This window comes from Tenrec ecaudatus, chromosome 18 (assembly GCF_050624435.1).
Source record: "Tenrec ecaudatus isolate mTenEca1 chromosome 18, mTenEca1.hap1, whole genome shotgun sequence".
In the NCBI taxonomy this organism is placed as follows: domain Eukaryota; kingdom Metazoa; phylum Chordata; class Mammalia; order Afrosoricida; family Tenrecidae; genus Tenrec; species Tenrec ecaudatus.
This window is the reverse complement of record NC_134547.1, coordinates 29148293-29169511: the sequence shown is the minus strand read 5'-3', so window position 1 is coordinate 29169511 and position 21219 is coordinate 29148293. Positions and strand designations below refer to the sequence as shown.

The 21219-nt window shown below is 46.3% G+C and overlaps 1 protein-coding gene across 1 annotated transcript in view; it reads right to left on the bottom strand.

Annotated features, from left to right (window-relative positions):
* Window positions 1–21219, bottom strand: part of RHPN2 (rhophilin Rho GTPase binding protein 2) — a 65669-nt gene that overhangs the window by 28858 nt on the left and 15592 nt on the right. Inside the window, exons 2-3 of the mRNA XM_075537190.1 lie at window positions 15039–15154; window positions 933–1061 (exon numbers count right to left, since the gene is read on the bottom strand). Of these exons, the coding sequence (XP_075393305.1) occupies window positions 933–1061; window positions 15039–15154 (245 nt within the window). The remainder of the gene's footprint in view (window positions 1–932; window positions 1062–15038; window positions 15155–21219) is intronic.

Sequence of the window (21219 nt, the reverse complement as noted above, 5' to 3'; positions counted from 1 at the left end):
CCTGACTTGTGGTAACTTATTAACTTCCCTAATACGAGAAAACCAAACTCAGCCCTACAGGACAGGGTAGAGCTGCTCTCTATGAGTTTCCCAGACTGTAACTCTATGGGAATAGAACATCCTGTCTTTCTCCTAAGAAGTGCCTCGTGGTTTTGAACTGCTGACCTTGCAGTTAGTAGCCCAACGCATAGCCAGTATGTCACTAGGGCTCCTTCAGCTTCCCTTATCAGCCCCCAGAATGGTGGGTTCTGTCTGTGAGCTCTGTGTGGCCACTGCAATGAGTTACAGAATCTAGATAGAAAAGTAGGGAATGCTGTTTGAAACAGAACATGCATACTACACCCCACAAACACTCCTGCGGAAGACCTTTGTGTTAGAAGGTCCATTCCTCAAATACCTGGCAGGCTTCATTTCTGTTACACCACCTCCTGAAGGAACTCGCAAAAGGTCCCACCATCTTTGATGGACAAGATCCCGAGTTAAAGCTTGTATGCCTTCGATCAACAGAAGGCCCCAGAGTCCAGCCCTGCGTAGAGCGGTCAGGCAGAGAGTGGAGAGGAAAGCAGAGAGAGATTGGTGAGGGAGAGAGAAAAGGAAAATCCAGGCCCCACCTGGCAGGTCAGCTCCCAGAGCTACCCACAGAAGAGCTGCCGGGGCCTCTTCATGACAATCGCCGCTCAGCCTGGACCCAAGCACATGGCTCTCCCATAAAGCCGTGCCCAAAGAGGTGCCAGGACAAGCGGCGTTTTGTTCAACTCTATAGGCGCTTCTGCAAACGCCGCCGGTTTCATTCCTTTGAAGCTAGCACCCTGTGCAACCCCCAGCCTAATCATTCCCATGTTCCACAGTGGGTGCTGCTACAGCCTGTGTCCTACCTCCTACTCAGCCTGTCCGGGGGCCTGCCCCTCCCACAGGAACTGCCGTACACTTACTCTGCGCCCTGATAGACACCCACGGAGATGTTGAGCCCCTCCAGCTCTTCCTTGAGCATTTGCAGGTCGGAGTTCACAAAGCTCAGCTCCAGGCGCACCTGTTCCCGCACCTTCTGGTTTGTGGCTGCCCTGTTGAGAGAAGGGAGAGAGGCGCCCTCAGCTGAGCCTCACAGGGCCAGGTTAGCATAAGGCCCCCACTGTGGGAGTGCCAGATGTGGCCACACCAGGTGTCTCTGAATCACCAACAGAGTTGACGGGCACGAACCCTAAGACAGTCTGCAGAGATTAGCCTTGGGAAGAGGAAAGAGAACTGCTTCTGGTCACCCCCAAAGTCTGGAAGCTATCCCCTTAAAAGGAAATGAACGGGAGTAGAAAAGACAGATTTCCTAACTCCTTCTAGAAGCTCAAAAACGCCAAACTCACTGGCATCGAGTACAGCGACTCTACAGGACGGAGTAGAGCTGTCCCGGTGCGTTTCTAAGACTTGAAGTCTTTCTGGGAGTAGAAAGCCTCATCTTTCTCCTGCAGAGCAGTTGGTGTGTTCAAAACGCTGACCCTGTGGTTAGCAACCCAACACGTAATCCACTGTTCCAGGGCTCCATCTCCATAAGGCCTGTCACCCTAATCCCAAGCCAGAGAAAAGCGTCACACACACACACACACACACACACCCCACACACACACACACCCCACACACACACACACACACCACACACACACACACCACACACATACACACACACATACACACATACACACACACATACACACACACACCACACACACACACACACACACAACATCCCTTGTGAATATACTCCTAAAAATCCTCAACAACATATTAGCAACACAAACATGGCTATATATAAAAATTATTACACACCATGATCAAACCCACTGCCAAAGAGTTGATTCCCATTCATAGCGGGCCCATCTATGTTGTAAGATGATAAATAATTGGCTGCTTTCTCCTTACCAGCAGGAACCAGCAAGAATGTTCATCTTTGCCACTTCTAATCAATGCTGTTCTGGAGGCGCAAGCCAATGGTAATCAGGCAAATAAGAGAATTAAAGGTATCCAGATTGAAAAGGAAGTAGCAAAACTATCTTTGTTCACAGCTAACATGATCCTGTAAGAATAAAATCCACAAAATGGCATGATCCTGCTTATAAAATCCACAAAATAAAGACTAGAACTAGTAAATTCTTCATGGTGACAAGTTATAGGAGCACTATGTTAAAACCCAACTGGATTTATTCTTTTAAATGGTTGTATTAGCACTTCGTCTGCATGTCATACGATTCAACAATTCAGTCACATGAAGAAAAGTTGTACAATTGTCGCCACATTTGATACTAGAACATTCTCTTCTTCCTTGAACTCATTGTTATTTACGTCATTGTTTTTCCCCTAATTGTGGCAAAAATACATGCAACAAAGCATTCTCCAATTCCAGTTACTACCTGTATAATTCAGTGTCATTGATTATACTCTTCGTGTTGTACAATCATTATTGATATCCCTTATTGTAGTATCATTATTGATATTTCCAGATTATTCCACCACCATTGACATGAACTCAATGACCTCTTTTCCCTTAACCCATGGTAACCAATGGTCAAGTTTGGTTTCTTTTCTCTTTTTAAAGTGGTTTTCTTGACACACTATTCATATATCATACATTTGCATAGTTAAATTGCTTTTAGAATGAGTTGTATACACACAATCACAATCAGAGTCAGTGCTCCCTCTCTGCGACAACTGGATTTCTACATACTAGGCAGGCAGCATCTTAAAATAAAATTAAGAAAACAACTGCATTCACAATACCATCAAAAGGAACAAAACACTTAGGATTAAACTTAACAAAAGAAATGAGAGATATTTGTGCCGTAATGGCACAATATTCCTGGAGAGACTAAATGTGTATGGCCTGGAAGACTCACTATTGCCCAAAGGCGATCCTTCCCAATTGACCAACAGAGGTAACACAATCCCAACGAAAACCCTGGAAGCTTTCTAATGCAAATTGACCAGCAGGACTCAAAATTTATTTGGAAATACAAAGAGCACAGAAAAACAAACCAACAAAATAAAAACCAAAAACAACTTTGGAAACGAAGAACAAAATCAAAGACTCGGGCTATCAGTTTTCAAAACTTTCAAAGCCACAGGAATTCAAATTCTGTGGTACTGGAATGGGGGCAGGCAATGGAACAGAACAGAGCCCCAGAATAACTCCTTTACATGTACGGTCAATTCAGCCAGTGGTGCTGAAGCAACCGGATACCCAGCGACCAGAGGTCGTAGCGGCCAAGACCTCCCCCAGGTTCAGGGATCTGCTGGGATGACTCGCCATACGTCATCCTCATGACTACGCCTGCTTTCGGTGAAAGGGCGCAGAACACAGCAGCAGAGGACGAGGGAGCCGGGGTGAAGACCAGAAGAAACCAGGCATGAGCGTCTCAAAAGTCCTCTCCCAAGAGAGTCACTCAGGATGCGCACAGCTGTGACCAAAAAATCCACTCGCTGCTACTGAGTCGAAGTCGACTCAATGCGACCCTGTAGGACAGGTAGAACCCTGTGGGTTTCCAAGACTGTAACTTTTTACAGGAATAGAAAGCGCTTCTTTCTCCCGAGGTGCAGCTGGTGGTTTCGAACTACTGACCCTGTGGCTATCAGCATAATGCAAGTAACAATGCACGCAAATTGTGGTCCACCAGGGAAATTCTCCAGAAACTAATGTGATGGGTACATAATTTCATGTCAACTTGAAGATATAAAAGTGTAGGGGTGATATTCAACCTGTCAATCAGGTCACAGAATGATGATCCCCCCTGTGGGTGTGGCCTTCTCATAAGGAGGGCCCTGGGAACCTCCCCTTCTCTTTGCTTTCACCTTCCTGCTGGCTGACCCCAACCGACTGCTGCCAGAACCACTGCCATTGAATCCACACGACTTTGCACTCACCAGCCTGTGGTCTCCCTGCATTCCCCATCACTGCATGTGTCTGAAGAGGGGCTTATGGGCTGGAGTTGGACTGGGCTAGGATGGTTTCTTGATATATAATTACTTCTTGATATAAAGCTCTTCCTGAAACATACATGAGTGTCACTGGATTTGTTTCTCTAGTCAACCCGACCTAACACAAAAAGTAACAAGGATTTTTCCCGGGTGCTGGGCACATAGACCTCTTCTGCCTAGCAAGGTTCAAAATGCCATACTCCCAGAGAGAAAGCAGGTGTTTAGCATCAACTCCAGTTTGAGAGTTTGGATGTAGGCACTGTTCTTAGCTGCTGTTGGGTTGGCTTCTGACTCCTTGGGATCCCATGCACACTGAAATAATTGCTACCTGGTCCTACATCATCCCCATGGCTGGCTATGGAAAGGGCCACTGTGATCCTGGATTACTGGGTGGGGGGGTGGCACAAATGGCCAGTGGATACACATGCAGTGAGTTACCCAAGAGTTGAACGTGGGCCTCCCAAATCAAAGGTGAGCATTCCACCTGACAACTACCACTGCCTCACCTTAAACAGTGAGCCACCCTTCACTGGTGTTTGCTGAACGATGAAAATCTGCTGAAGTCTAACTTTCCAGATGCTAGCCAAGAAGCAACCTGGTAAGCAACTTTTCCCAAGAACAAATGAAACTCAACTTAAATCTCATAGCAAAATAAAAAAGGCTGATAGCATGCACAAAAATGGGTCAGAAACCTCAGTGTAAAAGCTAAAAACCCTCTAAAACTTCTGGAAAAAGTCTTACTGACTGTAAGCTGGGAAAAGAATTTATAGACATACACCATAGACACACTTCCTAAGAGAAGAGGTTGATCGAGCGCACTTTGCCAAAAGGAAAACTGTCTTAAGGAGGCAGACGACACCGCTAACAAAATGAAAAGACAGGCCAGAGACTGGGAGAAATACTTCAATAGTAAAACAAAATGTCTTTTTTTTCATGGACAAAAGAAATGAAAAACATTTTATTTTAAAAGTTATATTACGCTGGGGGAAAAAGTTATATTAATAGTTAGTAAGCAATGAAAAGATACTCAATATCATTAGTCATTAGACCCACTGCTATCGAGTTGATTCTGACTCATAATGGCCCTCTCTCTAGTTTCCACAGCTATAAATCTCTACAGGAAGTGCAACTCAAAACCACTGTGACATACCAACAAGTACACACCCACTAAACTGGAATTTTTGAAAAGACAGTAACAAGTGCTAGGAGTAACTGGAACCTACACTGCTAAATGTAAATGGCACAGCCACTTTGAAAACCTGTGGCAGGCTCTAAAACATAAACTTAGTATACAACAACCCAGCAATTCTATTTCTAGGAATCCACGAACGAGAAGCAAAAGTATGTCCACATCAAGACATTTATAGAAATACCCATGGTGGCCAAAAAAGTGAAAACAATACAAATGTTCAATGGCTAAGAAAAATGCGGCCTATCTGTGGGAAGGTGTTCCCTGCTTTCAGCCAAGAGCCATCTGACATTAGCAACTACATCCTTCAATCCACACTCTCTTCTACGTGCAGCCTAAGTTTCTGGCAGTCCCCTAGCAATATTCTGCTATAATCGTTTTTGGAATTCTGCTGGATTACCTTTCATTGGAATAGGCACAAATATGAATCTCTTTAATCATTTAGCCAGATATCTGTGTGTATCTTCCAAATTTCTTGGCAAAGATGAGTGAGCACTTTCAGTGTTGCATTTATGTTGAAATATGTCAACCCAAGAGGAAAATAAAAGGAAATGGTGGAAAGAACTAGGAGTCAAAGGATATTTACAGAGGTCTAAATACAGGCAAGTACATATGTAAATATATTTATATATAACGATAGGGAAATAGATCTATGTACATATATTTATATGTTAAGTTGTAAGGTAGCAGACGGACATTGGACCTCTACTCAAGTACTCCCTCAAAGCAAGAATACTTTGTTCTAATAACCTGGTATTCCATGATGCTTACCTTCCCAACCCGATTGCTGAAGACAAAATGGGTACATGAGCAAATGTGGCAAAGAAAGCTGATGGTCTGGGAGAGTGGAGGGTGAGTGGGTTGGAAAGGGGGAACTGATTACAAGGATCCACATGTGACCTCTTCCCTGGGAGAGGGACAGCAGAGAAGGGGGGAAGGGAGACTCCGGATAGGGCAAGATATGACAAAATAAAGAGGTATAAATTACCAAGGGCACATGAGGGAGGGGGGAAAGGGGAGGGAGGGGGGAAAAAAAAGAGGACCTGATGCAATGGGCTTAAGTGGAGAGCAAATGCCTTGAGAATGATTGGGGCAGGGAATGTATGGATGTGCTTTATACAATTAATGTATGTTTATGTATGGATGGTGATAAGAGTTGTATGAGTCCCTAATAAAATGTAAAAAAAGAAAAGAGGAGAAAAAAATGATTAGGGCAAAGACTGTACAGATGTGCTTTATACAACTGATGTATGTATATGTATGTATATGTATGAACTGTGATAAGAATTGTATGAGCCCCTAATAAATTGTTAAAATTTAAAAAAATAAATAAATGAATAAATAAAGCTGATGGTGCCCGGCTATCAAAAGATATGGAGTCTGGGGTCTTAAAGACTTGAAGATAAACAAGCGGCCATCTAACTGAGAAGCAACAAAGCCCACATGGAAGAAGTACACCACCCTGTGTGATCATGAGGAGTCATTGGAATCAAGTATCAAAGACTCATAACAAAAAAATCATATCCATGTAAATGAGGGGGAGGGTGGAGTGGAGACCCAAAGCCCATCTGTAGATCATTGGACATCCCCTTACAAAAGGGTCACAGGGAAGAGATAAGCCAGTTAGGGTGCAGGATAGCACCAATGAAACATTCAGCTTTCCTCTAGTTCTTTAATGCTTCCTCCCCCCACTATTATGACCCCAGTTCTACCTTACAGATCTGGCTAGACTAGAGCTTTTACATGGGTATAGATAAGAGCTGGAAACAAAGGGAATCCAGGACAGTTAAACCCCACAGGACCAATAATGAGAGCAGCAATAACAGGAGGGGAAGGTGTGGGGGGTAAAGGGGAAACTGATCACAATGATCTACATATGACCCCCTCCCAGGGGGATAGAGAACAGAAAAGTGGGTGAAGGTAGACATCAGTTAGTGTAAGACATAAAAAAATAATAATCATTTATAAATTATCAAGGGCTCATGAGGGAGGGAGGGGATAAAAATGAGGAGCTGGTACCAAGGGCTCAATCAAGAAGAAAGGAAATGTTTTGAGAAGGATGATGGCAACAAATGCACAAATGTGCTTGAAACAACGGCTGGATGTATAGATTGTGGTAAGAGTTGTACTAGCCCCCAATAAAATGATTTTTAAAAAAGAAGAAGAAATATGTCAACTGACATTCTAAGAATTCCTGGAGTCTTCCCTGGTTCCCCACCCACAATACCTCCAGGGTAGCTTGGACTTCTTCAATATCATCCATCAGCTCTTGATCATATGCTGCCTCCTCCCCCAATTGTTTTCAGTACAGTGGCCCTCTGTATCCCTCCATCATCTTTGATGTTTATACTGTGCTAACCAATATTTTGCCCATAAGCCAAAACAATAACAACGAAACCCAACACGGCCATTGAGTCATTTCTAGCTCATATTGACACTCTGCCGGGTTTCTGAAGAGCGCCAGGTGTGTCTGAACCACCAACATTTCCATTAGCAGTCCAAGGCCTAATTCCTGCCAGCAGCACCAGGGATCCCTATTTTGCCCATAGAATTGTTAAATATTGTACCTCAAGATGAGGTTGGTTTCTGTTGTTGTGTTCTTTCCGTTTGAGAAATGCAAGCTTGCTCTTCCCTGTTGGCTTTTAACGCCAGGACTGCACAGTTCATTTTCATACTTCAGTTTGTCTTCTCAAGCTGCCCTTTAAAATCTTCTGGTTCTTTTACTTCATTATTTCTTCCTTCCAATTTAACTATGCTACATGTGAGAGCAAGTTTCAGAGTCTCTTCTCACATCTATTTCGACATTTTCTTTCTTTCCTGTCTTTTTAATGATCTTGGGTATTTTTCATTGATCCTCAGTCAGTAGTGTTCAGTCCATCAAATATATTCTTGAGATGACTTCTAACTTCAATTGAGATATATTCAGCTCATATTTTATATATTCTGCTTATATTTAATATGTTCAAAAGTATATTAAGAAATATTTTGACTCTCATGGCCTTGTTTTAATTTTCTTCACCTTCAAACTTGAACTTGCATATGAGCAATTGATCTCTCAGCTGACCCTTGGCCTTGTTCAAACTGATGAATGATATTAAGTTTCTCCATCATCTCTTTCCACAGCTGTAGCAAAAGCCTTATCTATAGCCAAATCGCTCATATTCTTATTCTTCATGCTCCCAAATCCTAAATCATTTATGCTTTAAAATTACACATTGTTTTGAGTATGTTAAGGTGTTTCAAAGACAGCTTGGGAAAAAAGTAAGATAAGCAATTCCTACGAGTGACTGTTGCCTTACATTTCTTTTATTCCTTCTGAAATCTGTCCTCTTCCATTGGGTTTGCCATCTTCTACAAAATAACGTGCACACTATACGTGTCTGCATATCACACAAACACCTTGCATATTATTTTCTTAGTGCAATATGTCACTTTGGTATTTACATGTTGATTGCCTTGATTTCAACTTGGGTGGGGTTTTTTGGTCTGTCTGACAAACTGATTGTATGTCCTCATTTCGGAGCCTGATGACAGGCGGCTTGCTCCCTCACAGCCTATCTCGGAGTTCGTAAAGCAGCCTTTCTCCCTTCAGGATCCCTTCCGTGCTCTGCAAGTCGCTTTCTCTGGTGTCAGAGGAAATCGCTTTGCTCACCTCTGACCTAGTCTGCAGAGCAACCAGCCCCAGCCCAGGAGGTGTACAAGCCTGTGCACCCAGGGCCAGAGGCTGCTCCCCATGGTCTCACTCGCTGACCCGCTGGCCTGTCACCCTGCTTGGGCCCACTGAATCTCTGACCCATGAGCATGCCACAGCACAGGCATGAGAGAGAGCTCCAGGTCCCAGACAGAGAGCTCATGTGTCCTCCCTCAGACAAGCTGGGTCCAACTGGCTGCCCAAGGGCATACTCGGTCCTGGCCCTGTGCGATGTCCTGTCGCCTAGCTTCACATGGGAACAACACAAGGGGCCCAGGCATGAGCAGGCAATAACCCCCACCCACCAGAGAATGAGCCCCAAGCAACCCTGCCCTGGCCTGTCTCCAACATGACACACCTGAGTGCAAACTGGCTGCAAGGAGCCCCACAGCTCTCAGGCCTGACTAGGAACCCAGAGCAAATGCACAGCTTCAATCAGCTTCCCATTACATAGCTTATTGTACAAACACGGTCAAAAGTAACGCCACTGAGTGATACCAAAATCACTTCTGATAAAGTGTCCCATGACATGCCAAGTGGGGATACTATCTCGAACTTTGTTCAAACAGAATTTCCTCATTTCCAACAGCTAAGTGTGTGTGCATGTCAATTACATGACACACTATTTGCAAAAGATGCATATGATAAAGGAGGCTTAATACATTTCAGCTGATAATAAAACACCTGGCAGAGTGACCATTACTCTCTGTGGGCAGTGAGGTGCTGCTTAATGCTCAGCAACTGAGTGGGCCCGACTTAAACACAACGATTTAGATCTGATGCTCTCCTCCCACGTCACGGCTTCCAAATCGGGCTGGCTTAGGGCTTTCCGCCTCTCCACACTGATTTGCCTAACCTCCCTCCTCTTGGCTTGGCAACAAGTTAGAATTTGCTGTTCTTTGGATGTGGGCTTCTTTGTGTGGGTCGCTCTGGGAAAGGTTGGTTTCCAGGCAGGGCTTGGGGCAGGGTTTCACAACACTGACCCATAATACTTAAACTGGGTTTCTAATACACGTCAATAAAGGACTCTTCAAGAACCCACTAGGGGTGGGGTGGAGTCAGGGCAGGGGTAGGCGATGCCAGTTCAAGATGGTGGGTGTGCTGTCCAGCTCCACCCCGGGGGCACAGCCTGACAGAGCGTGTAAGAACAAAATCCACTGGCCCAAATCCAGGAATAAGACCATTCTTGGTCTCCCATCATGCTGGTGCTCTGGACCCGAGCTGCCTTCTCTCAGCTTTCACTTGAGGGCTTTGTAGTCAGGGGCGGATGTTATAGCCCAAAGTGGGCATTCGGACCACTTGGGATGTGGCAGAAAGGCACTGTCAGCCATTCCTGCCTGGAATGTCTACCTGGTTCCTTCCCCAAGCTCTCACTCCAGCTGAGTCACCAAGAGAAGAACCACTGCCTTGGATTCTCACAGATGGATCGGGAGTCTTGTAGAAGGGCTAGAATGAGCAGGTGGCCCGTTCACTCTGTGAGAGATCAACCTGCCAGGTGGGAAACACAGGGAAGAAAGACCATGTTCCAATATTGCCTGTGAGTACTCAGCACACCCATACTTCCGCTTAGTTTCTCAGAACTCTCCACCAACAGGAAGTGGTGTCTAAAATGTGATGTCTCCAAGTTGTGGCTTAAAATGCACCCGAATCTGGCATTCGGACCCACGTGTCCTCATTTTCTCCTCAAAAATGTTTTTGTGACCCCAGCCTTCTAAGAACAGGCCCCACACTGATTCTGGGACTTCAAGCAGCTTTGGAGGTCAACAAACCTCATCAAAGGAGCTTGGCCTTAACCCACTTGGCTCCAAATCCTACTAGGCCTGGGATTCTGGGTGATGGAGCAAAGGCCCCCCATGCCTTCGGGTGACTACCTGACAGTGGCAGCCGATCTGCCGGTCTGGAGAGACACCTGAATCCAGCCCACGTCTTGGTGCAAGGAGTCTTGAGTTGGAGTAGGGGCCGCCTCAAAGACCAGGGAGGCCTTATACTGTCCACGGCACAGACGAGGGCAGCCTCCCGGAGCAGCCATTACGCCTGAGCGCACACGCTCAGTGCAGGCTGCCTGCGACCCACAGCTTCATGGCTCGTCAGGAGCCGATGCACGTCACCCACCTCACTCACGGGGTGCTTGCTATTCTTTCCCCTCTTCAAAGTGGTTGAGAGTGTTCAAACATTTAATGCCAGAAAATTTACACACACACACACACACACACACACACACACAGTCAGCTCTCTAGCTGCTCTGGAAAAAATAAAAAGAGAGAGAGAAAACAACCAGACCATCTGAGAGCCCTCCACGAGAGGGTTTATGCTGTCTGTCAGCAGAGCCCCCACTACCCAACCAATATGGGCTCACATGAACCCCAGCCCCCTTCACGCATGCCCACCTTGTGAGTGGGCCGCTTCTCACCCTCTCCACTGGTTTCCCGTACAAGAGGGGAACTGGAAACCCACTCTGCACAACTAGTTAGTTGGTTGGTTAAAGCTGAACTACAAGGGGGCTTCATAAAAGCTCGCGGATGTAGATCTGAGACTTGCCTGGTGTATGGCAGAGGAGGGTATGGGGACATAGGGAGTGCCTACAATGCATACGGGGAGAAAATGTTCTGAAATGGATTTCAGTGACGACTGCACTAATCTTCTAATATGACTGAAGATAGCAAAGAGTACAGAAAGGAAATGTTTGGAAAAGGATGGTGACAGTGACTGTAAAATCATGCTTTAACTAACTGAACTATGGATTCCATAATATCTGTAAGAGTTTCCAATAAAGTAACATATATAAATAATTGAACAATTAAACTGTATGACATGTGAAGTATATGCCAATGAACAATTTTTTTAAAAACTCACGGAAAAAATATATTCTCTTTCCCACAATTTTAAAAAAAATTATAACTTAGGTGGAGGTTTCCATTTCAGATTGTTAACTGTGTATTCCACAGTCTAAACTACTCACCAAACCCGCATCGGCTTATTCCTCCCCGCCCCTAAATCTCTCTTTTCCCTCGGCTCAGCTCCACCTCCCGCTTCACCCCAGCAGCCACCACCCCATCAACAGTCTAGGATTGGCAAACTTTTGAGCTGGAACAGCCAATCCTGACCCTCACAACAAGTCAGAAACTATGTGAAAAGCATAAATGTATGTTTACTAACAAATGAAGTCGCCGTGATCTGAACAATACTGTACAGCGCTTTCACCTTACTCCAGAGTCACATGTACATACTGAAGCAGGCGCACGCGGCTCGAGAGGCGCGGCTGGCCGGGCACTGGCAGAGCCCACTGTTTGTCTCCCCCTTCCTTCCCCTCAAGTTTTGGCAAATCCCAAAGTCTGTCCCTCTTGGTATTAAAATCTTTATCTTATTTTGTTGTTTTCCCCCTTATAACAGTTCCACAAACTTTTTTAAGCCCCTCATACATGGCAATTTGCATTAAAATTCATAAAGGCTATTTCGATTTGAGAAAAAAAACATCATTCTACTACAGGAGGGCGGGCTGGAAGAAGGGAGACAATATTGTTCCAGCACAACTGAAGGAGGAGCCCTGATGTGTAGTCATGCACTGGACTGCTATCTGCCAGGTCCGCAGTTCAAAACCACCAGCTGCCCCATCGGACAAAGATGGGGATTCCCACTCCCATAAAGAGTGGCGGTCTTGGAAACTCACAGGACAGGGGCAGTTCTACCCTGTCCCGAGTCAGCACAGACCCGAAGGCAGTGAGTTCGGTTTGGGGCTAGCTTTAGGAGCACATTTACAGTAGCCAGTATCTTCCTCATTCAACTCAAACTTATCAAATCCAACTTGTGGACTCTTGGAGGATATGGATTGGGGAAGGAGAAGTCTTTGGGGGAGAGGGGCTGTCTAAAAAGAGGGGTTCTTTGTAGTGCCTGCCCTGCCGTGAGGCTCCCTTACCAAACAGGGAAAGGCTGGGACCCTTAATTCTCCATCAGCATTTAGCTCCCTGCAGTGGGGGCTGCTGGGAGATATGCAGGAACAGGCAGGCAGGCAGACAGGGCAGAATTTTATAACTAAAACCAACCCTTGCCACCTAATTGCCTCCTACAGACACCCATGAGGCCAGAGCCGGGTTGGCACAATACCCTATTTGTTTTCGGGAGACTACTGGTCCCAGTTGAGTCAGATTAATAAATACTTCAGGGTTTCCTCAGAGAGGGGCGTTTTGAACTTTCAGGTCACGGGGAGAATCATTAACATCCATGCACTCCCCACCCTCCACCCTGCCAGTTCAACAGCCCCACATACTAACTTGACAATGAGCTTGAGCCCTGCTCAGAGAGGCTGCAACTGAGGTCATCAACAGAGCCAGACAAAACTGCCCCAGTTCCTGCCACGAAACACCCAGCCTCCTCTCCTGGCCATCCGCACGATCCCATTTCCCTCTCTGTCACCCCAAAAACAGTACTTCCTGACACCATGGGGCCCCCACGAGAGTTTAGGCATCACGCAAGCACCTCAATTCCTCAAAGCCATGTGATTCCCCTGCACTTCAGACACTGCCTGACATTTATGACATGCTCCAAATGAGGGGACGAACAGGCAAGACACCTATAGCCCACCTCTGGGGAGGCCATCGAGATAGGCTGGTGAAGGGTCAATGAGAACCCTGGACACCGTCACACTGCAGCTGGTGGGGGCGGGGGGCTGGGGAGTCACATCTGGCAGCCTTTCCAGCTCCACAGCCCAGACCCTCCCCCAGGCAAGTCTCCCCCAGATGGCACTGACTGTCCATGGTCCACTGTGCTATGGGGAGCTGATGACACCCATGTCTAGACCTGTCTTAAGCTAGGGACACCTTTAAAATGTTAAAAGCCAAAATGTTACAAATATGGTAGGGTTGGGGGGTGGGCAGCGGTATCAAGAGGGTCATGAGAAAATTCCATTATCTTTTCATTCCATTTTTCCAATGTATTTTCTGAAGCCCCTTGGTCACACGGGACATGCACGCCTGTCCTTCTCTTTCCGATGTAAAACCGTAAAGAGTCTCCCTAAGGAGCAAATACAGACCTCCTCAGAAATGAATTCACCCAAAGTTCATGGCTGGGGACCCTCCTCTGACCTGTCCTCACAGAGGTGAGGTCACCCTTGCAGGTCGTGACCACAGGGCGAGCCCTGTGGCCTGGTGGCTCTTTCACAGCACCCACTTTTTATGTTTGTTTTTCCTAACAGCCCCTGGTCTCTGCTGGGCTTCCAGCAACTAAGCTAATGCCTCGGGGAGCACCCATCAACCCCCAGAGTCCCCAGGGGACCCAGAAGAGAACCACAGCTTTCAGCAGGAAGACTCAGGCCCCTTCCTGCCAATGAACAAGTGCTTCCGGCTTCCAGGACGACACTCAGTATTTCGGCCCCAGGATCTAGGGCAGCAGACACGATGCCCCTCTTGGTTACACAAAATGGGGCAAGGGGCTGACAAGTGTCGCCCCTAGCACCCCAGCGAACAGGAAACGTGAGCCTGAGTGGTGCTGAGGGTCAGTTGCTGGACCGAGGCTCAAACCCACCAGTTGCTCCGCCAGAGAACAAGGCTGTCTGCGCCTGGAAAGACACAGACTCAGAAACCCTACAGCAGGTCACTGCCAATCAGAATGGACCATGAACGGGGGGTCTCTGTTTTGTGGGCAACAAAGGACACTGTCTTTAGACGGGTGAAGGTGGGTATTTGCAGTGGCAGCTGACCCAAGCCTGTCTTCAGTGAGCCCTGTGCTCAGCAGCCACGGCCACAATCACAGGGCCGCCCCCACTGCGCCTCAGAAAGGTGAACGTGGCAGTTGGAAGGCCCAGACTTTTTTTTCATAAGCTCTGCAAACATTTACCAAGCAGCACCAGGCTTCATGCTGGGCGGGGGGAAAAGATACCACTCCTACAAAAGAAAACAGAAAAACAAACAGGGAGACAATCCCTGGACTTCCAGGTCCCGTGGCCAACTATTGCTTGAGGCAGCTGCCCCACTGCCCTGCACACTGCCCCCATGTATCCAACGCAAGCGGTCTGGGTGAAATACTTGTTTTTCTCTTTTTTTAACCTAGCCAAGCTCTCCACAGAAAAGGTTCTGTTCTTCGCGAGCTGCCACAAAACAGGAGAGAATCCAAGGGTAAAACCAAGAGCCAGAGAGGGAGCAAGGCAGGCCTGGGAAGTTGGAGGGGAGGGGATCCACTGGGGAGAGGCTGGCCAGGCCAGACACCTACTTTAGAAGGTTTTCCGCTCCGGTTCTCATCCGAACAGCTTTCAGGATCTGCTGGTTCAACGCAGCCCTTTGATTCTGCAGCTTACTCCGGCCAGTTTGTGCAAGGGGATTACAGCCCTAAGGGAAAATGAGACAAGTTCCTTCAGAGGTCAGCCAGTCTATACTATAACTGAAAATATTTACCTTAAAAACAGCAACAGCAACAACAACCTCAGCTCTTCTGAAAATAAGGGTATTATTATGCAAAATATACAAAATATTAGAGAGTATAGCCACTAATAAACATCATTCACAACACTACTCCAATTCCCACCAACTGCCATCAAAGTCAATTCTGACTCAGCCTCATCTTTCTCTCATAGAGTGGCTGGTGGGTTTGAACCACTGACAGTACAATGAACAGCCCCAAACTGACCCATCAGTGCCACTGGGGTTCCTTCAACGCCACAACTGGCACGGTGAATTGGTCTTTCCTTCTCCTCCGTTGTACATGCCATCAGTGGATCCGTGTTCGGAGGTTTAGTAGGCATGTACCCATAACCCCTCCTTGCCATCTAGTCAGATTTCAACTCAGAGTAAAACCAGGTCCTTTTGGTTTCTGGAACTATAAATATGCATAGGTGCAGACAGCTTCATCTTTCTCCTGTGGAGGGGTTTGTAGGTTTGAACTCCCGACCTTGCATTAGCATGGTTAGGACTTCCACATTAGTGTCGATAGCTAAAGCCGTGTGCAGCTTACTTACGTTATCCCCTTCTTAGGAGAGGGCACACAGCACACTCTTCACCCAGGAGCAAGAATGCAACAGCATATAGCTCATTAGAATATCAGTGTCCAAGGTCTTTACTAGGAGCTTGTCCCAGAGCCTTCCCAAAGTCCTAGACTACTAGGAGGAAAGCAAGACTCTCAGGTGGTGTAGTGGGTTAAACGTTGAGCTGCTAACCTCAAGGTCAGCAGTTCAAACCGTTGTTCAGTTGCTCCTAGAAAGATGAGGCTGTCTGCTCCCCCTAAAGATTTACCGTCTCAGAAACCCTTGGAAGCAGTTCCAATCTGTCCTCTAGGGCTGCTGAGATGGTTAATTTTGTGTCAACTTGGTTTAGTAGTTAAGCTCTAGTAACCCTCCATGATGAGATTGCACACATAATAATAATATCTGCTATGAGAAGTCAGGCAACTGAAAGGAAGTTTCCTGCTTCCAATATATGTAGATACTTGGAAAAGCTTGCTTGGTTTTTGCTGGGTCTGGATCCCTCATCTGGCTCATCGACCTCTGTGGTTCTTTGGACTTACACCAAAGGCCTGCTATATTGCTTGCTGATCTGCTGGCCTTGGGTACATTTCCCTGTGCTGCCACAGCCTGTTGTCTTCCTGTCAATCTTGGGTTCATCAGCCCCACAGCAGCATGAGTACAAAGAAGCCTTCAGCTTAATATCGAACCCACGGACTTGGAGCTTGCCTTCACCTGGACTTGCCCATTTCTACAACCGTGTGAGCCATTTTATTGACAAAGCAGAGGGTGTGTGTGTGTGTGTGTGTGTACACGCGCATGTGCACTACAGACTGGTAGATGGATAAATGAATCCATAGTCGACCCATGAGCCCACTGTTGGCAGTCCGTTGGCGGCTCCTAAGATTGGTAGGTGACACAACCGAGACCGAGAAACCCAAAACACGCTCCAGCCCTAACACAAGGCATAGGGCCAAAAGTTCGACTCTGCTGTGTCTCTTCTACAAAAGATCGCTCCCCCCCCCAAGCAGGTGCCATCCCGCTGTGACCTGATGGATAGTAAGTAGAGCTACACCTCTACCCAAGAGTGTCTAGTTGGCTAATCCCTAACCATCACAAGCCTCCACAAGATGTACTGACACAGTGGCTGCACCCATGGACTCAAACATAAGAACAAGTGTGAGGATGGCATAGGACACTTGTTCTTATGTTTGAGCCTATGGTTGCTCTGTTGACAACACCTAACAATAACATACATAAATAAACTTCACTGTTGTGGGGTGCTTTTTTTTAAGTCTTTTTTTTTTAAATCATTTTATTCGGAGCTCTTACAACAATCCATACATCAATTGTATCAAACATATTTGTACATGTTACCATCATTATTTTCTAGACATTTACTTTCTATTTGAGCTCTTGGTATCAGCTCCTCTTCCACCACCCCCCCACTCTCATGGCCCATTGATAAATTATACATTATTATTTTCATATCTTAACACCAACCGCTGTCTTCCTTCCTCCACAATTTCTTTTGTTCGTCCCCCTGGGGGACTGTGGCGTGGTTATCTGTCAGTCATTGCAATCAGTCCCCCCTTCCTCCCCTACTCTCCCCACCTTTCCCAGTCTACCCTCCTGGTATCGCTAGTCCCATTTCTGTCCCTGAGGGGTTTGTCCGATCTGGATTTTGTGTGTCCTGAGCTCTTATCTGCACCAGGGCACATGCTCCGGTCCAGCCCAAAGTGAAAGAAAGGCAGGACTGGGGTCATGATAGTGGGGTGTGAGGAAGCCTCGAGGAACCAGAGGAATATTGGTTGTTTCATCAACGCTATTCTGTGGCCTGGTTAACTCATCCCTTCCTGTGACCCTTCTGTGAGGCAATGTCCCATTGTCTACAGATAGGTTTTGGGTCTCTGCTCTAACTCCGCTCATTCTTAGCAATATGCTCTTTTGTCTGTTTGTTTGGGGTCTTCTGATGCCTGTTACCTGATCCTGTTGACACCTCATGATCACATAGGCTGGTGTGCTTCTTCCACATGGCCTAGCTACTTCTCTGCTTCCACGTGGCCTTGTTTTAACTTCAAGCCTTTAAGACCCCAGAACTGTATCTTTTGATAGTTGGGCACCATCAGCTTTCTTCACTACATCTGCTTGTGCTTTTTGTCTTCAGCAACCATGTCGGGAGGATGAGCATTGCAGAATGGCAGGTGTTAGAAAAAAGTGTTCTTGTGTTGCGGGGGAGCTTGAGTAGAGGCCCAAAGTCCATCCACTACCTCAATGTACTGCCTTATAATATACACACATAGGTCAATACCTCTATTTTTATTAATTAATATATGTACATATGTACACACCTATATTTATACCTCTAGTCACAGCTTTGCTTCCTAGATCTTTCCTGTCCCACCATCATGCCCGCTCTTCTGCCTCTCAGCTAGATTGCTGTTGCTCCAACGGCCCCAGGATCGCTAGGTCCTCCTCATTGTTGACTGTAATTCCCTCCTCCCCCCAAATCCCTCCGGGACCATTGGTCCCATTGCTTTCTCCTCGGGCTGGCTTCCCGTGCCTCTCTTAATCTTCTGGTCTAACGACAGGAGCTCCAAGCAGAATGCCATCTTGACGCCTCCTCTGGTTTTGTTGTTGAGAACCTAGCCTAAGACAATCACTATGAGTCAGAATTGATTCGATGGTAGTGGGTTTGTTTTGAGGGGACTTTCTGAAGAAAGCAGGTGCTCAACATAAAACACATTGATTGCAAGATCAGCCTACAAACAGTGAACCACATTTGTCAGGATACAATGGGGAAAACTCCAGGAGCAAAGTGAGCAGAGGCCAGCCAGGGGCCAACCTGGAAAGCAGGCCTTTTTTTGACCTATGATAAGCCACCACGCACACCCCCTGCTTCTTTTTTTTGGGGGGGGGGTACGTACAGAGCACTGAGTTTAACATGTTTTTTCACTTAAGACTTGATCATGAACATTTCCTTTATTCTAAAACGTTTCTCAAAATATGATCTTAACGATTGCACTGTTGTTGTTAGGTGCCAGCAAGTCAGCTTCAACTCAGAGCAACTCCGTGTGCAGGAGAACACACTGTGAGCTGGCGCCCACCGCTGACGCCGCTGTGTCAGTCAACCTCAATGAGCACCCTCTCTTTTTGCTGGCCCTTTACCAAGCACGACATCCTTCTCAGGGACCAGCCCTCCTGATAACGTGTCCAAATGACTGCACTGCACTGCCTTCTTAAAGAATGGATCACTTCCCTCTAGATAGTTCGATCGTTTCCAAGTATCTGCTTTTATAATTTGACGTACAGTTGTGAACAGGAATCTTTATAAATCTTGAGTTATTTTCTTGAGGGCATAGCTCTAAGGCAATGTTATGAGGCAAATCTCTTTAAGGCTCTCAGTGCTCCAGCCCAATTATCTTGCAGGAAACACGGTACACAAATGAACCTTGTGTTCTGTTTCCCTCACCATTACTGCAATTCTACTTAAAAAAAAATTTTAATATCAGCTTTATGAAAATAAATTTACTTTCCATTAAATCTGCTTGTCCAAAATGTACAATTCCATGTACGTTAGTAAATTCAGAGCTGTACAACCATCATCAATTTCTGATTTTAGAATATTTCCATCACTTCAAAACGAAACTCCTCATTCTCCTGTCTCCCTATCCAGGAGCACCCATAAATCTACTTCCTGTCTCTCTGGACTTGCCTACTCTGGACAATTCATATAAACAAAAAAAAACCTATGTGGTCTTTTTCAGTGGGTTTCTTCTACTTAGCATAACACTTTCAAAATCCACCAACACCATAGCATATGGATTAGTACTTTGTTTCTTTTTAATGGCTAAATAATATGCCATTAGCAACAATGTTGCTACGCCATGGTGGGTCCATTTTTTGTGTGACATCTGTCTGTTTCTCTTCAGTATATATCTAGGAGTGGAATTGCAGGGTCATATGATTCACTCTGCTCTACAAGACCTCCTAGAGAGGTCTAAATATTCTAAAAGTAAAGTAGCAGTGTTACTTTGAGGACTAAGGGGCTCCTGATCTAAGCCATGGTTTTTTTCAATTACCACACATGCGTGTGAAAGTTGGACACTGAATTGTAGTACTGGCAAAAACTACTGAAAGGACCATGGACTGCCAAAAGGACAAACCAATCTGTCTTGGAGGAAGTACGGCCAGAGTGCTCCTTAGAGGCGAGGACGGTGAGACTTCACCTTACATACTTTGCACATGTTGTCAGGAGAGTCCCTGGGGAAGGACATCAAGCTTGAAAGAGTCAAGAGGCCGCAAAAAAGAGGAAAGTCCTCGACACGATGGACGGACACAGTGGGCTCAAGTACGGGACAGCTCTGAGGATGGAGCAGGACGGAACAGTGCTGCACTCAGGGTCGCTATGGGTCAGAACCCATTCGATGGCTCCTGAAAACAACGGGATTCACTCTACAGTCCTGGTGGCACAATGGTGGCTCAGCCGCTCCAGGCCATCTAGTCATTACTGTAAACGTTACAGCCTTGGAACGTAACACAGCAGTGCTGTATTGTCCTAGGGTTACTGCGCTTCAGAAAGGACTCCAGGTCCCGCAATAATATGGTTAATTCTGTACCTAATCTTTTGACTCCTTCCGGAAGCAGCTGTACTGTTACATCCCCAGCAGCTGTGTATGATGGTTTCAGACTCCCCACATCTTCCCCAATATCTAGTACAGACTGCCTTTTTAATATTCCAGCCTGGTTCACTGTGGTTTGGATTTGTGAAATTTCTCTGATGGTGAGTGAAGGAACCCTGGCTGTGTAGTGGATTAGGTGTTGAGCCGCTAAGCACAAGGGCAACAGTTTGAAACCAGCCATCACTCTGTGGGAGAAGGGGGAAGTGTTCTACTTTGATGGAGACTGACAGTTTCGGAAACTCACAGGGATCGCTTGCTTTCCCCAATGGGGTTGCTACAAGTAGGGATGGACTTGCCAGCAGTGTTTTTGAGACAGTTAATGATGTTGACCGTCTTCTCATGCAACTTCATGAATCTCAAGCATCCGAAATGTATCTTCTTTGGGGAAATGCCCAATTAGATATTTGGCCACTTTTTTAATTGAATGAACTTTTTACTGAGTTTCATTTGTTACCCACTGGATCTGTATAATAGGCATACCCTGTTCTTTCCCCTTGAGTTAACTGTCCGTTTCCTGGCGGGAAGAGCCCTGGTAGAGCGGAGGAGGTACCCACTGGGCTGCAATCGTCAAGGTCAGCAGTTCACTCCTTGGGGGAAAGCTGGAGCTTTCTACTCTGGAAGAGTGACAGCCTCAGGAACCCACGGGCACAATCCTACCCTGTCTTATAAGGGCTCTATGAGTCGGTGTAAACCTGATGGCAGCGAGTTGGTTTTTTATTTCCTAGAGTATTTGGATTGTAATATTCTGTTCTGATAAGTTTTCCATGAGAAAGTA